At 35.2% G+C, this 15,740-nt stretch overlaps 1 protein-coding gene across 1 annotated transcript; it reads right to left on the reverse strand.

Annotated features, from left to right (window-relative positions):
* Positions 1–6,594: 6,594 nt before the first annotated feature.
* Positions 6,595–10,675, reverse strand: LOC149194995 (oligopeptide transporter 7-like). The gene is made up of 9 exons (XM_089407864.1): positions 10,645–10,675; positions 9,986–10,506; positions 9,803–9,894; positions 9,239–9,645; positions 7,791–7,953; positions 7,450–7,705; positions 7,144–7,326; positions 6,817–6,958; positions 6,595–6,698 (listed from the first exon to the last, which is right to left on the reverse strand). Exons 1-9 carry the CDS (start codon positions 10,673–10,675, stop codon positions 6,595–6,597), a joined length of 1,899 nt encoding a protein of 632 aa, XP_089263990.1.
* Between the last annotated feature and the right edge of the window lie 5,065 nt (positions 10,676–15,740).

Here is a 15,740-nt window from a genome sequence, read left to right on the forward strand (position 1 = left end):
TTATCACTCAAGTTGTTTCCTTTGACTCCTAAGGGAATACAGCCGAGGTAACCACAAACCAATCTTTGGACTGCAGGTTCTAGCCCACCTACAATCAGAGAGGGCTCTCTCTTTATGATTTAGCTTTGTTGATGATGATTTTAGGCTAGTTATTGAGTTCAAGGGTTTTTGTTTGAGTTTTGGTGGGAAGGATGAAGCTTTCAAGTAGAGAGGTAATGCATAGTATGATAAGTTCAAACCATTGGGCATGGAGTCATGGAGTAGGATTGCTGGTGCGTTTTCTTGGTCACAAGAGGAAAATGGAGCAAGATAGCTACACATGAAACAACTTTGAAGCTAAATGGATATGGATTGAAGGCTAAGGAATGAGAGGCAATTAGGAATCTCTTATTCAGCTTAACAGCGGGAAGGTGAATGAGTTCTATCTAGGAGCAGTAAAGAATCCCTAGATAACTGCCAAACATGGGTGAATTAGGAGAAATATGAGCCAAAGGGAATTCATATTTATTACCAATTCAGAGGAAAACAAAAAGAAACAGTAGAATTGAGCATGGAGTGCAGTCAAGCAAGTTCTAAGCTAATCTTTCTATCTGCTATTTAGATGGTGACATATGTATGATATGAGCATATATCAAATGGAAAACAGAGGTAGAAATCACTTATTGAGTCATGTTGCAGCACAAGAATTCCATATTCATTCTTCAAAACAATAATAACACATCAGACAGTCCATCCTGAAAAGATTTTCAGCAGCCTTTGATTAAAGAAAACATCAAGTATACAGAGTGAGTCTCTAGTGGAGCAACTCAACCAGCCAACCCTTTAAACAGTAAATTAGGGTGGTTTTTATAAGCAAAATATCTACAAAAATTAGATCTTAGACAGATCTGATGCAATAAGTGTCTTTAACCTAACATATGCTTGAAATAAATGCTTCAAAATATCTATCTAATGTTGCGCTAGGGGCAGCCGCCTCAAAATGAGTAACTATGATGTCCTTAGAGCCCTGTGCCAGTATTTGGTCATAACTATGCTTTGGGTTTTGATCCCCTGCTCTTGAGTGGTTCTAATGTGCATTAACTATGATTTGAGAGCCTTAAATGGTTTCACCGCTTTTTTTGACTTTTCTTGGGGGCCTTCAATATCTGCCTACTTTGGAAATATGGATTTCCACCAAAAATACTAATTGATAGTCCTCGTCGCTTCCTCTGATACACTTTCACTGAACCTGGGCTCTTAATGTCTTCTAAATGCTTTAAATTGTCCCATCGACATTTTATGGCTGTTGTTCGGCCCTCTATTGCCTTTAGAACTGTCTTTGCCCCTTTTCCGAACCTATGTGAAGAAATTCCTATCCATTTACGAATTTTGGGCCTGTTGGTAGCCGAGCCATGAGAGGGCTTTCCATTTTCGCCTATTTTCCTTAGCTTAGCGCTAATCGCGCATCAAAAACTGCGTCGGTTTTTCATTCTAGGCATCCCTTGCTGCAGATTTCGCATTTCACACCCTTTTTGATGATGACGTCAGCAGTCGGTCCCAGTACGGCAGTGACGTGGCAGGGTGACGTCAGTAGTACGGTCGGGTGACGTGGCGGTATGGTAGGGGTGATGACGTGGCAGTACAATGGCAGTGACATGGCAATAACGTGGCACAGGACACGGTGGCAGGAGGCCGACACAGGTTGATAATGTCATGAGGACATGGCGCTGACGTCATTCGGCAGAGGTGGTATCCGGTTTCCTCCCGCACTGCTTTTCCGCGTAGGTGGTATTGGGGGAGGGGCCTCCGAACACACCGGGAGGCTGACACGTGGCGGGGGTACGATGGGAAAACTGCCCATCCCCCAGACATTAACCCTCGGCATATCGGGACAGGAAAAGACCCGCCCACCATAGATCTTGGATGGGCCAGATTTAACGGCCGATGGGACGGATAAGGTGGCAGATGGTTAGGGACGGGGCCCGCGCAAATTTTATTATGTGTTTTGATGCGGCGGGGGAGAAAATTTATTAATGTGGGTTTTTATGGGTTTTATACAGCATGGGTATGATTTGAACCGATCTATCATGAAATATGAAGGCGGAGTGACATAGAAAATGGTTCATGAGGGGGGGGAACAAATGGCTATCAATTCAACCAGAGGTTAACTGATTCCAAGGGGAAAATGCAGAAGGGTTAAATATAAGTCCCAAATGGACTTAATATTTCCCCAAACTTTTGGAATATATGGCTATAGTGCCAAGGGGTGGGGATATTATTATTTTTGGGTTTTATATAGTTTTAGTAGCAATAGGGATGGGAAAGTCATTAGGGAGCTATATAGTAGAGTTAGGAGTTAATATGAGTTTATGACGTGAAAGTAGAGCAGAAGGCTAAGTTTCAAAAGTAAAACTTAGACATAGGGGTAAATGAGAGTGGGGTACTGATTTTACACAAGAAATGTGGCTTCTTTTCTTTGAGGAAAGCCAACATTTAACTTGATGTTTCACAAAAATGAAGTAAAACTAGGACTTGTTGGGCAGATCCCAAGGTCCTTTAGGGGGATGTTAGTAAGAGACTTTTAGGGGGAGTGAAGGGGAATTAGACATGCTTCCAAACTTTGCCATCATAACACAGTATTGGTACTTCTGCCATTGATGAGATGAGCTTTCTTTGTCAAGGCCAAAAATGAAGACGTTCTTGCTTCTGCAACCCCAGGCTACCTACCTAGCTTAATACACCTAGCATTTTTTGTTACTTCAGGAAGGGTGCACTTAGACTTGCAGACCCTGATTATCCTTTTTCTTTTGACTGCCCTCCTATCTAAACGTACCCTTATATCATCCAGGGGCTCAGATTAATCTGTTGAGCACCCTTGTTTCTCTACCTATCTACAAATCTGCCAAGATTAAGCTGTTTGGACAAATATTCATTCTCTATATTCTACAACAAGAAATTGAAACCTAGGGAAGCCAAGATTAAGCTGTTTGGACTTCCCTTAACTAAAAAATTCATCAAAATGGATTGACTCATCAAAATTTGGAATACAACAATGGCATTTAGACTGGCACACTTTCATGGCCTCTTCTTTGGCCTCTTTCTGGAAATATGGAACTTTGGAGCATGAAAAGATGACATATTTGGCACTTTCAACTGTCAATCATGAAATATGAACACCTATTGCAATAGGAGGCTAACAGGGAGCATGATAGTTCTTTTACGTCAGACTCAAAAGAAGAATTGGAAAATTGGTAGAATAGGCTGTGTGAAGTATCCACAAGGTGTTGTGCCTGATTTACCAAATAAGTTCATTGTATGACATATGAGGTATATCACCTACCTTCTTATGATGGTCTAAGTGGTGTGAATACTTTTATTAATGATTATGAAGAATAAGTCCCACAAAATCAAAGGTTGTTAGCCTTGTATATATCCTTGAAAGCTACTCTTGCTAGATGTTGGGATGCACACTAAAATAATATAGGAGACTGGTAGGAATGTCAAAGATTGATGTGGATAATATTTTGTGAGATAAATACAATGATGGATATAAAGTATGATGTTTGGACTAATCCTAAAAATAATATCTAGTTATGTACTACAAGATGGGAGGAGATTCCACAACAAGAATGGTTACATGGATTCATTCATACATTAGAGACAATCCATTAGAATTCGTACCTAGGAATAGAACTTCAGCATGGTACTGTGAATTGGGAAGACATGGTTGATGGTTTCCTATTAACATTTAGCTTTGAAGATGATTTTCGATATATAGGTTTGGCCCTTCAAACATTCAAGAAGAGGATCTTCGAGAATGTAACTCCACTGACATGCCAACAACTTGATCAGGGTGCGTAGATAGAAAATTCACTGGAATGTTATAACCTTACTATAGAAGAAGAAGGAGATCCTCACAACATCAACATAGCATAATCAGAAAGATAACGCGAAGTAAATGGACCTGAGTTAGAGATAGCAGATATAATGTAGCCATTCAAGACAAAGAAGGTGAATATAGGATCAGAAAATGAGCCCAAGTTTGCAACAATAAGAGACTATTTGGGTGACGAAATAATCAATGAAGTTATAGAGTTACTTTATGAATATGAAGAACGGTTTCCCATCAATTTTTAAAAAATGAAGGGTATAATAAAAGATAGGGGAGTTATGAAGACTCCCCTTAAGCATGATCCAAGGTAATAGGTTAGAAATGTTATGTAGATTTATGCTCTTTAGTTTGTCATACAAAATAATTTGCATGCATATTACAATAGATTGTATAAGAGTTGAATTACAGTGTTAATTGCAAATTTAAATGCTATCTTAACATTAATATAGCATTTAAAAATTATATAACATTCCTCAACACGAATTGGAATGAAACGACAATTTCATTGTTATAGGTCAATGGACAAACATGTGGTCGAAAGATACATTTCATAATCCAATGCATGTTTCAAGAGTAAAGGTACATTTCAAAATAAGTTTTGTAGGTAATATATACATGTTTTAAAAAACCAAGTTTTAATGGAAGTAAATCTTATTTTAATTCATCATCATATGGTGGCAATAGTTAAATGGTATTGTAAATTTTTTTTCGTAGTGAATAAAATTTTAATTATGCTGTAAGGTGTTGCCCTCTGAAAAAAACTCCCTCCTTTGCCACGTGTACCCTCACGCACCCTCCGATCACTTGTTAGATGATTAAGAAACTCTTTTCCATCAGAAGATTCCCTTGGTGGTTAGGGTAACGATGTAACCACCTACCTGTTATGGTTTCTCCGTTTTAATTACCATTACTTCACTGCTTCCACTGTCGAAACCCCATAACATGAATGGTGCCTGCAATTTGCCCTGTATTCCTCTTGAAGATGTTATACTCAAATATCTCCAAAAGATTTTAACTTTGGGGTGTGGGAGAAGTGGCAAGATCTACAAGGTTAAGCATGCCAAGACTGGGAAAATTTATGCACTCAAAATCATTTTGGAAAAGCACGAGCATGCCGTTTGAAAGAAAATAATGAGGGAAATGGAGATTCTTTGAAGGGAAAATTCTCGACACATCCCACAATGTTATGGCATATTTGAGTGAATTCTCCACACATCATGTAGTGTTATGATCAAGGAAGAGAGATCTCTTTGTGTTGGACAACATGGACAGTGGAACCCTTGTGCAAGTTTTTCAAGCCCACAAGAAAATCCTAGAACACTATTTGGTTGAGGTTTCAAGGCAAGTGTGATTTCGAAGGTATCAAAGGCAATTCTCCAAAAACCCTTCCATCACATCCAGGAAAAGTAACCCATATGTCATAAACACAAAGGAAGTCTGAGCGATAATCAACTTTGATGTGTATACATACTAATTTCACAAGCCAATTTTTGTTTTTAAATATAAATGTTGTCTCCAGCTTGTCATTGAAACAAAAATCCATTCTAATCAGCTCAAAATATTACCACAATTACCACAATAATATAGTAATTATTGTATCAATGTGAAGTCAATTTCAAAAAGTTGTGTCAATGTCAAAGGGCTATAATACTGTTGTACTTCGTCCAGAACATCAAACTAATTTTGTCTTATAGGCTCTACTAACAAAAACTTGGATCAGATCTTCCCCGTGGAAAAACCAAAAATAAAATGCGGCACAGATTTATGAGTATCTATCCTGTAATTTTAGGCCAGTTAGGCATGTGCTCAAGGACTTGCATTACTTGCACAAGAACAAAATTGTTCACCATGATATAAAGCCCTCCAATTTACTAATCAATAAGAGAAGTCAAGATTTCCTATTTAGGTGTGTGAACTTTGTTGACTCACACTTTGGCCCATTTCCAATTCCTTCGTGGGCACTTGGGCTTATATGAGTCCTGAAAGGTTTGATCCTAATGGGCACGGTGGAAAGTATGATGGATGATGTGCATATATATGGAGTTTGGGTTTGAGATTATTTTTTCTGGAATGTACGCTTGGAGTTTGGGATTATTTTTATTTTAAAGATAATTTTAATATATAACTTAATTTTACTTATAATAGTAGTTTTACTTATAATAATAATTTTACTTATAATAATAGTATGTTATGAATAACATGAAAAATAATAAAAATTACATCATTTTTATAAAATTTGTTTTTTTAATTTGATTTATTTTCATACATAAAGAAGATCAATTTTTATCTTACTAATTATTATAAAATTTAATAACCTTCATATTTTACTTAATCTTAATTTAAAAATTGAAATATAGTCTTAGTATATTAAGTATAGCATAAACAAATATAAAATATACATTTTTGTAATAACTTGGAATTGTGTTTAGTATGGAATTTTTAGTATAGAATGATTTGAGGTGAAATTTTGATTTTTGTTATTTAAAATCATAGTATAATAAATATAATATGAAAAATAATATGAAATACTACATCTTAAAAAAAATTATTTTATTTATATTCATATATAATTAAAAAGATAAATTTTCATTTTTATCAATTATTATAAAATTTTCTAGCTTTCATACCTAATTTAATCTTAATTTATAATTAAAATATAGTAATAATACATTTTCATAAAAAAAATATTTATTTATTTTTTATTATTTTTTTATTTTTGGTCATTATTTGATAACCACTTTCAAGGCACAAATATATGTTTCTTCTTTGTTCTCAGTGGATGATATGTGTTCCTCATCTGCATCGTTTCTGCTGCGTGACGATATATCTGCAAAAACAACCATTACTAAACTCCAGTCAGATTTCCGTTGCAGAAATTTTAATCACAGAGTGGCCTGTTGAACTACATCTCTATTACTAGGGTCAGATATCAATGCCAAACTCACAAAAAGAGAATGCTATGTACCAGGTGAGGTCGGAATGTCTTGAACCTCCATCTCTACTTGTTTCGCAGATATTGTCAATGGAATGTATGAGCCACCACGCTGTGCCTATGTACACAATCCCTGAAATCACTGTGCCCACAAACTGCAACAAAGATTATATGGACAAATTAGTTCCAGAACGCAAATTGAACTAAAAATTACAGGGAAGAAATAATGGGTCTAGAGGATTTCTTCCCCACGAAAATGCTAATTTTAGTTGTTGGAACTCTAACTCCCTATCTGACATGGTATGTTTGATGCAAGATTGAATAGTTTTACGTTAAATACCTGTGCCCAGAACATTGCTCTAGGAGGGATTTTCATATAATGACCCAGCTTTAAATCCTGCAAGAATGACAGGGCTTGCCCCATGCTTATATATCCATACGTTTTGAAGCAAACGTTTGCAACTGGTCTGCCTGGATTAGCATAACCAATCATGTACTCCGTGATGATGTTCAGACCTGGCGTCTACCATGACCAACGCAATCCAAGATTTAGTTTCATGCAAGATTGATGATATATTATTCTACTGCACATGATTTTGTTTAACGAGACAACAGGTCAGTTTGCATGAATGACGCATAGACTTACCTGATTGGTAGTTGCAGTAATAACTCCAATGGGTAATGTGAAGAAGAAGGCAATTCCACATGGCAGTATTACTCCCCACCATCGCAATTGAAGTTGTTCGTTGTAATATTCGCATGCAAAAATAGCTAAAGCTATAGTGCCGACGAGAATTCCAGCGAACCAGAATTCTGGCACTTGCTTGTACTTTCTCATTATTCTGGTATGCACATCCACTTCTCGATCTCTGAGAGCAGACCGGCTAAGATGCCAAATTTCCCTGCAACAAATTATAACCCATTATTGTCGTTCTTAATGCTTTTGCATCGATTGAATTCTGATGAACTCAGGGACTGATAACATACTTTCCATGAAACAGGAGGACGTGAACCACTGTTGCACTCAATGTAGCGAACCCAACGCCATACGTAATAGCAAAGAATGTGGTAAGATGTATTCCTCCATACTTCTCATAAGCCGCGGGGTCGAGATGGAATTTGGAATCAACGATTCCGGAGACGTTGTAACCTATGTTACCAGAAACGCAACGGGAGCATTCGTTTCCCAAAAAAAACGCAAAGAAAACGGAACGGTACGGAAAACGCCGTTTTGTACGGTGGTTTTCGTTTTTCAACTGATAAAACGGGTTTCTCGAGAAACGGATGGGTTTTTATACAGTTTTGGGAAAAGTAGTTTTGGTTCGTTTGTGATGCTGGTGTCATTCCAATTGGACGTTGAGCCAAATTAAAAAAAATAATGAAGGTTGGTTTTGTGGATAGTTTTCGATTTCATGATGTGTTGTGGTCAGCCTAAAATTTCTTTAACATTGTTTATTTAGGAATTTTGTTCGTTAAAATTATATTATTTTGATGTGTTTCTTATTGTTATGTTTTTTTAATGTTTTAATTATTTTTTTAATGTAGAGTTTGTTATGTAATTTTATTGTATTTAATATTTAAAATTATTTTTTATACAAAATTATAAATTTAAATGCACATGGTTATATTATATATTATTTTTATTATTGTAAAGATTAATTACTATTATAATGGATTAACGATAAAGTTTTGAAAGTTTAATGGTTATTTTTTTAGGTTTTGTTTAGTTGTAGCATTTGTGGTTCTCAACTCTTCCACCTTTCTATACAAAATATTTGTGGAGAGAGCAACACTTCTTCCTATAGCAAGATTTTTGAAGGTAGTAGTAATTCTAAACAACCCTCTACTTTTGGCTCAATTCCGGAATCCCAATAGAGCTCAATTCAATCTTCACCATCCTATTATCCAACTAGGGAAACTACAACCTACTAGTTGCTTGCCAAATACTACAATATAGCCCAAATTTGAGGTCCGCTCAAATCATATGGGAGAATATACACATGATATGCGAGATTATGTACTCATCCAGAAATTTCTAGGGATATGGCCTTCAAAAAAATCACTCTCACTAGGTCCAAATCAAATGGAAATGGAAAATTCAAATCAAGCTTGAGTTCAATGCCAAAGGTTTCTTCACTATTACACGATCAAACATAAGTATTTGAGAATGACCCATGTAAGCAACACAAGCTTTGTTTCTCACTATGAATATTTGAGAATGGTCTACGTGAGCAAGGAAAGCCTATAAACAACTACCTATGAACCACATTATTGGAGAATGAAGATGATGTTTACTTTGTTTTATTTTTTTCACATTTTTCTTGTTTTCTCTCTCCTCGTTTCTTAAATACGAAACCTCCAAACTCCGTTTCTCGTCCCGTTATCGTTTCTCGTTTCGTTTCCCGTTTCTCGTTTCTGGTAACATAGGTTGTAACGGTCGTCAGCGGAGTTGAACAGAGTGCTAGAAAATATTGGGAATGTTTTTGCATTATACAAGTTGAACCAGTATGTTAATGGCGTTATCACGTACATTACAAGCAAAAACCCGACTGCCATGTTGGCTGTTGCAAACCAAGGACTGGCAAGAGGGCTTCCCAGGTAAGAAGTAATGGTGGACCAATCTATTGCTATGGCACCGATGCCGAGGCCATGTAGTCCTGAACCCAATTGTTGTGCAAGAACAGAGTGTGGAAAGGCCCAGCAGATCCATGACAGGGATGTCGCCATGGGAAACAGATAGCCGGGAATTACATAATAAGAGAAACTACACATAAGGGTTATCATGAAAAACTGGTTTCGTGTAAAGCCTCCTTTGGGCCTCTCTTCCTTTTCATGAAGAGCTCTGCAACCAACAAAATTGAAACCGAATTACGCTTTTCGTTAGATTAAAGAAGGCTAATATACCTTTGAGAAGCGACAGAAACTCATCAAACATATTTTGAGAATCCATATTTTCATCTAATCATATGAAATGAAAGTCCTTGCTTGAACAGAGAAACCTGAATAAGGTTTGCAGGCCACCACATAGCAGCAGGTTCCACAAGATATTTTCTGAAGACCCCTGCCCATCCAAACCCCAATATCTGCATATCTAAAACAGTAAGAAATATTGCAGACAGCAAGAATCAGGGAATTTAACGAACCTCGGAAGAAAATTCGAGCACAAATGGCCAAAACCTAACCTGGGTTGTCATGCAAACGAGTAAAGAAACAAAAAATCTCAGGTTCTTCTTGTAGAAAATTTTGACAATAGTGACAATGTGAATTGCATATACAGTTCCTGCCCCTGCATTCGCAAAGATTGTGATGAGAACATGCTCCTTCGTATTGAATGGCCCTGGATTCAGCGAGAACTCCCATTTGCTGCCTGCAAAGAACTTTTTCTTGGTTATGGTTGCTGCCATCAGCCGGCCAAGAGGAAGGACTGCAATCTGAGCAGCGATTGCATTAATCGTGAAGGGTTCCGTTCTGTACCAAGAGAACTGATTTAGAAACGAGAGTAGAACGCAAGACAGAATTCCGAGAACCCACATCCTGAAAGTTAGGACGGGAATGGTTGGATCGTCCGTTGTAGGCACAGTAAGAGCCACCTGCTCGATCGGGGATTGGTCATCGGAATCTTGTTTTGTTGGAATCTGTTCTTCGTTCTCAGTGGACGATATATGTTTCTCATCTCCATCGTTTCTTCTGCGTGACGATATATCTGCAAAAACAACCATTACAAAACTCCAGTCAGATTTCCGTTGCAGAAATTGTAATCACAGAGTGGCCTGTTGAACTACATCTGTATTACTAGTGTCAGATATCAATGCCAAACTGACAAAAAGAGAATGCTATGTACCAGGTGAGGTCGGAATATCTTGAAGCTCCATCTCTACTTGTCTGCAATATTCATTCTGCATTTCCACTTGTCTCCCTCTGTACTCATTTATTTTCGATACTTTGTCAACTTATTATAATTTCTTCCATGTCGAATCCAGTGATAAAAATAAAAGAATTAATAATAACATAAATAAATAAATATTATTAACTAATAAAAAATTATTTAAATCGTATCAAATATTTCCTTTTTCCTCAGCTATAGCTCTTTAAATAAATTAATAAGTAAATGAAACAAATATTATTAAAAATAATAATAATAATAATAAAATAAATAAAACAATATATATTAAATAAATAAATTTTTCCTATTTAAATATAGTTGTTAGGATGGCTTATTTTCCTATTTAATTTTTTACTTAGATCTATTTTTCATTTTGTTTTGAAAATGAACTGCACTAATTGATTCCAAATAAATTGACTAAAATTTTCAATATAATTTTTTCCCAAAATTTATTTATATATAATAAGTTATGAATCACAAAAACTTAAATTCAAATATAAAATACAATATTTTTTTATTTCTTTATTTAATTTATTTATGTTTATATAAAATTAACTACCATCCATGTGTGTGCTGGATGGATTCATTAATTATAGTCAACTCTCATAAAAAAGGGGAAAGAAACTGCAATTTCATGGGATGGATTCATTAATTATAGTCAACTTTCATTTTAAAAAAAAAGGGGAAGAAACGGCAATGGACAAACCTGTGCTCGAAAGACACATTTCATAATCCAATGCATGATTTAAGAGTAAAGGCACATTTAAAATTAGTTTTGTAGGTAATATATATGTTTTAGAAAACCAGGTTTGAATGGAAGCGAATCTTATTTTCATTCATTATCATATGTTGTTAATAGTTAAAAAAAATTTATAGTATTTAAATTTTTAATTTAAATATTATTTAAATATTTTGGGATTCAATTATGTTAAGTAGTTTATTTATTTATGACAAAGAGATAATATTAATTGACTAATTTCTTATGATTTTTGAATAGTTCACTTAATACTCATTATATCGGGTGATATTTTTAAATACATAGTTTAGATATGAAAGAAAGTTATTACTTAAAATTTTATTCATTGATTTAGAAGAAACAACATAAATATGTTAACACCTTTCATCTTACTTCTCTTTTTATTATTTATTTCATTTCTGTTCATCCAAACACGTAATTAAGAATATGCACTTTCATCATATCAATTATTATAAAAATTAATAACTTTTATACTTTATTTAATCTAAATTATATGATTTAAATATAGTCTTGTAATTTTAGGTGGCGTGGTTTTTGTGACTGCTCGTAATGAGGCATGGTTGTCTTCATTGTTAAATATGTTTTCCCACTATATAAAAGAGAATGTTGTATATGGAATAAAAAATAATATGAAACACAACATTTTTATAACATTTACTATTTCTTATTTATTTTCATAGATATAATTAAGAATATAAATTTTCATTTTATCAATTATTATCAAATTTAATAGTTTTATTTATAATAATAGTATGTTATGAATAACATGAAAAATAATATGAAATACAATATTCCCAAAAGAAATATTTTTTATTTATTTTATTTATATTCATATATATAATTAAAAAGATAAATTCCATTTTTATCAATTATTATAAAATTTAGTAACTTTCATACTCAATTTATTATTAATTTTATAATTAAAATATAGTCCTAGTATATTATAAAGCACGATATTTTCATACAAAATATCTTTTTTTATTTATTTATGGTCATAATTTGATAACCACTTTCAACACACAAATCATATATGTATATATATGTATATATATAATTTTAGCTTTTTAAATTAAATGATTTAGTTAACTTTTGCATATGGGGCCACTTTAATTGGTCATTGCCATGTTATAAAGTAATGTGAACCATGAGATTGTATATATCATATTGTAATAATAATTGTACATACAAAAAAAATAACATGATATTATTTTAAGTTTTAAATTTAAGTTTCATAATTAGTATCGAGTTTTAAATATATAATATAAGTTGAGTGAATTCATATCATAAACATGTATGAAGATCAAATTGATTACTCAAATGATTTTACTGCTAAGATTTTCATCTTAGCTTCACCATGAGGTCCATGCACCAACTTGTCTCTTTCACATGCCATCATAAAATATTTCATATTGTTAGTAGTATGGGGAATACCTTCGCTTGTTGCAAGTTCATAGTAAATCATCACACATCAAGCCTTAGGGGAAGGTCCATAATCGGCCATGGTGGCAAGTGATTTTCCCATTGTTCTCCTTTCTTCAATTCCTTCACTTGCATTTCCTACTCAGGTGTCTTGTCCACTTCCCATTCCTCGTAGTGTCATTCTATCACTAGGTTCCTCACTGAATTTTCAAAAAAATGGATCCCCGTTTATGCTTTTTGGATTTCCTTCCTTGGACTTTGCTGCTAGTTATTTACGTGTCATATTTCTTGCAAAATTCCTAAACAACCTTCTCTCACTAGAAATGTTTAGTGGAGGTGGATTACAACCTATACCTCCTCAAAAATTAGTCCCTCCATAAAACAAGGTAAAAAATGCACTAAATAGAAGATAAAGAAACATACACAGGTACTTGGGGAGGACATTCACTTAAAGATATCGATCAGATGGAAAAATGAATATTGGTGGAATATTTCGCTAAAAAACTAATTCTTAATGTTCTCAAGAAAAGGACTAAACAAAAATTCCTCCAGTTGTTGGGTTATGCGCCAAAATACATGATTCTAACTAAGGACTATATGGGATGGATCATGGCCATTGAGAAAGATGCTAAGAAAATTCTAGGAATTAGATAGTCATGGGAAACCCAACAACACTTCACTCAAAAATTAGTCGATAAAATTTGATGTATGATAAAAAAATTGGACATTATCCAAATTTGGAGAGGACCTTGGGAAGGAGATTCAACTTGGAGAATGATCTAGGACATAGTGGCATTTAGGTGGCAGGACAATTGACCCTAACAGTGTTGTAGTTGGTCCATGTGTTAGTTAGCGGTCCCACAAAGACGTGTAATCATGTAGATGTGGTCACAGAAGAAAAAAAAAGGCACTCATGCAGTTCTCCTCGCGCTTACTAGACAATGAGATATGGTGGATCGTAGGTGGCATATGTAGCTATAGTGAAAGATAAGTAATGAAGGTGAAGTGTCATGTGGGTCCTCACGAGACACAAAACTGTGGAGTAGAATCCCTAGAATATTTCAAAGGTGCACAAGGATAAAGTATGAGGAGTTAGGGCTTGGGACTAGTAATTGGCTCTGTGTAGGCGTAAAGACCACGAGTATGTAAGCTTTGTGAGTGGTGGTTAATCCCTCAATGCTACCTCACATAGAGGACCTAGTGTTGGTTATATTGCATAGGGGACCTAGTGGAAGGGGGAAGTCCTCACCAACTTATGGCATGAGGGCTACACTGAGGGAGAAATACCATATCAAATGCATTCACATTGGGGGGTATTTATTGAGGAAAAATTGACATAATATAGTGGGGGATATATAAGGGGTAAACAGGTTTTATATTGACAGTAATAAAAATGGAGCTAGGATTTAATGAAAAACTATAAAGGCGTATAAAAAATGCTAATGAAAAGATGGATACCTACAATATCGCATAACAGTAGGGGTTTCTTAAATTGGGAATCATATTGGTAGGGGGTTAAATAATGTGATTTTTAGAGGTATTTTCCAATATCTAGTCAAATTTAAGGTATTGTTTAATATGCCATGAACACATGTGATATGTCAAAGGTTCATTGAGTGAATACCCCATGACTTGAGGTTGAGGTCTATAGAGTTACTCACAAAAAAATCGTTGGTTTCACACCATATGAATTAGTATATGGTAAATAAGAAGTCCTTCTTACTAAATTTGAAATTAAAACATTAAGGACAACTCTACAAGTTTCGTGGACCGTTCTGAAGCTGAAGAGTATCGATTAGACCAACTCAATGAACTTGAAAAATTACACAGAGACGTTGTTCAAAAAATGACTATTATTCAACAACAATGGAGAAAGTGGCATGATAAGATCATCAAAAGGAAGCAATTCAAAGTTGGATATTGACCCCTTTCTTCGATTCAAGACATAAATAATTGAAAGGGAAGTTTCTGTTAGACACACATGGGTAGCAAGAACATTATGAAAGATAAATCATGAGAGTACAATTTTTATTAACAAATGATTTACATTTATAGTACAATATGTGACCGTTGGGTTCCACATCCCAAGGTCTCTTGGACTACTTAGTCTATTCAGCTTCCACACTAACTGATTTAGGATTAGGTGTCCAACATTCCCCCCCTTAATCCCCCCTTAATCCGAAGGGTTATGTATATGTCCAAGAAGAGAGTTGTCATACAAAATGTGCAAAAATGCATGGCAGCACTAGGCTGAATGTGCTCTCTGAAATGTTGGTATAAACGGCGGTGGTTTAAGGATGACCACCAACACTGGAATGCTTAGTGCAGTTCCCGGAACTCTTCCAAAACTGGCAAGAAACTGAAGTCTTCTGCTAGAGGAAGTGATCCAATTGTTTTAAAGAGGGAAACCTTCAACCATGAAAGGGAGGCCTCACCTCGCATGAAAGGGAGAACTTCAACCTGAAAAGGGAAGTCTCAAATTGTGATGGTTTAAGGATGACCAACAACTCTGGAATGCTTAATGAAATTCCTGGAACTCTTCCAAATCTGGCAAGAAGCTGGTGTCTTCTGCTAGAGGAAGTGTTCTCAATTTTGTTCCTAGAATTCTTCCGAAACTGGCAAGAATTTGAAGTCTTCTGCTAGAGGAAGTGCCCAGATTGCCAACTGAAGGCATGTTCACGAGCATCTTTGTTTCTGGCTACAACTCTGAAACTGGTGTGGCAGGTTGCGGCTCAGGCTCGCTTGATGTGACTTTGAAGCTTGTAGATGACCATCATTTCCCCCCCCTGTCAGATACAAGGTGAGATGATGGAGAAAACTCAACTGCAAGACTGTTCAATACTCTGGAACAAGTTTTGTCATGTGTTTGGAATATCTT

Source organism: Pinus tabuliformis, chromosome 2_2, assembly GCF_031772625.1.
Source record: "Pinus tabuliformis cultivar Carrire ecotype Pingquan chromosome 2_2, CPIR1, whole genome shotgun sequence".
In the NCBI taxonomy this organism is placed as follows: Eukaryota; Viridiplantae; Streptophyta; class Pinopsida; order Pinales; family Pinaceae; genus Pinus; species Pinus tabuliformis.

What these genes read in the sequence shown, in the direction of transcription:
- LOC149194995 (XM_089407864.1), bottom strand. Translation starts at nt 10,675, where the DNA reads ATGGAGCTTCAAGATATTCCGACCTCACCTG. An exon ending in GTTCAACTCCGCTGACGACC is followed by an intron (nt 7,954 to 9,238) that starts GTTACAACCTAT and finishes CTGGTAACATAG; the next exon opens with GTTACAACGTCTCCGGAATC. An exon ending in GTACATAGCATTCTCTTTTT is followed by an intron (nt 6,699 to 6,816) that starts GTGAGTTTGGCA and finishes TTGTTTTTGCAG; the next exon opens with ATATATCGTCACGCAGCAGA.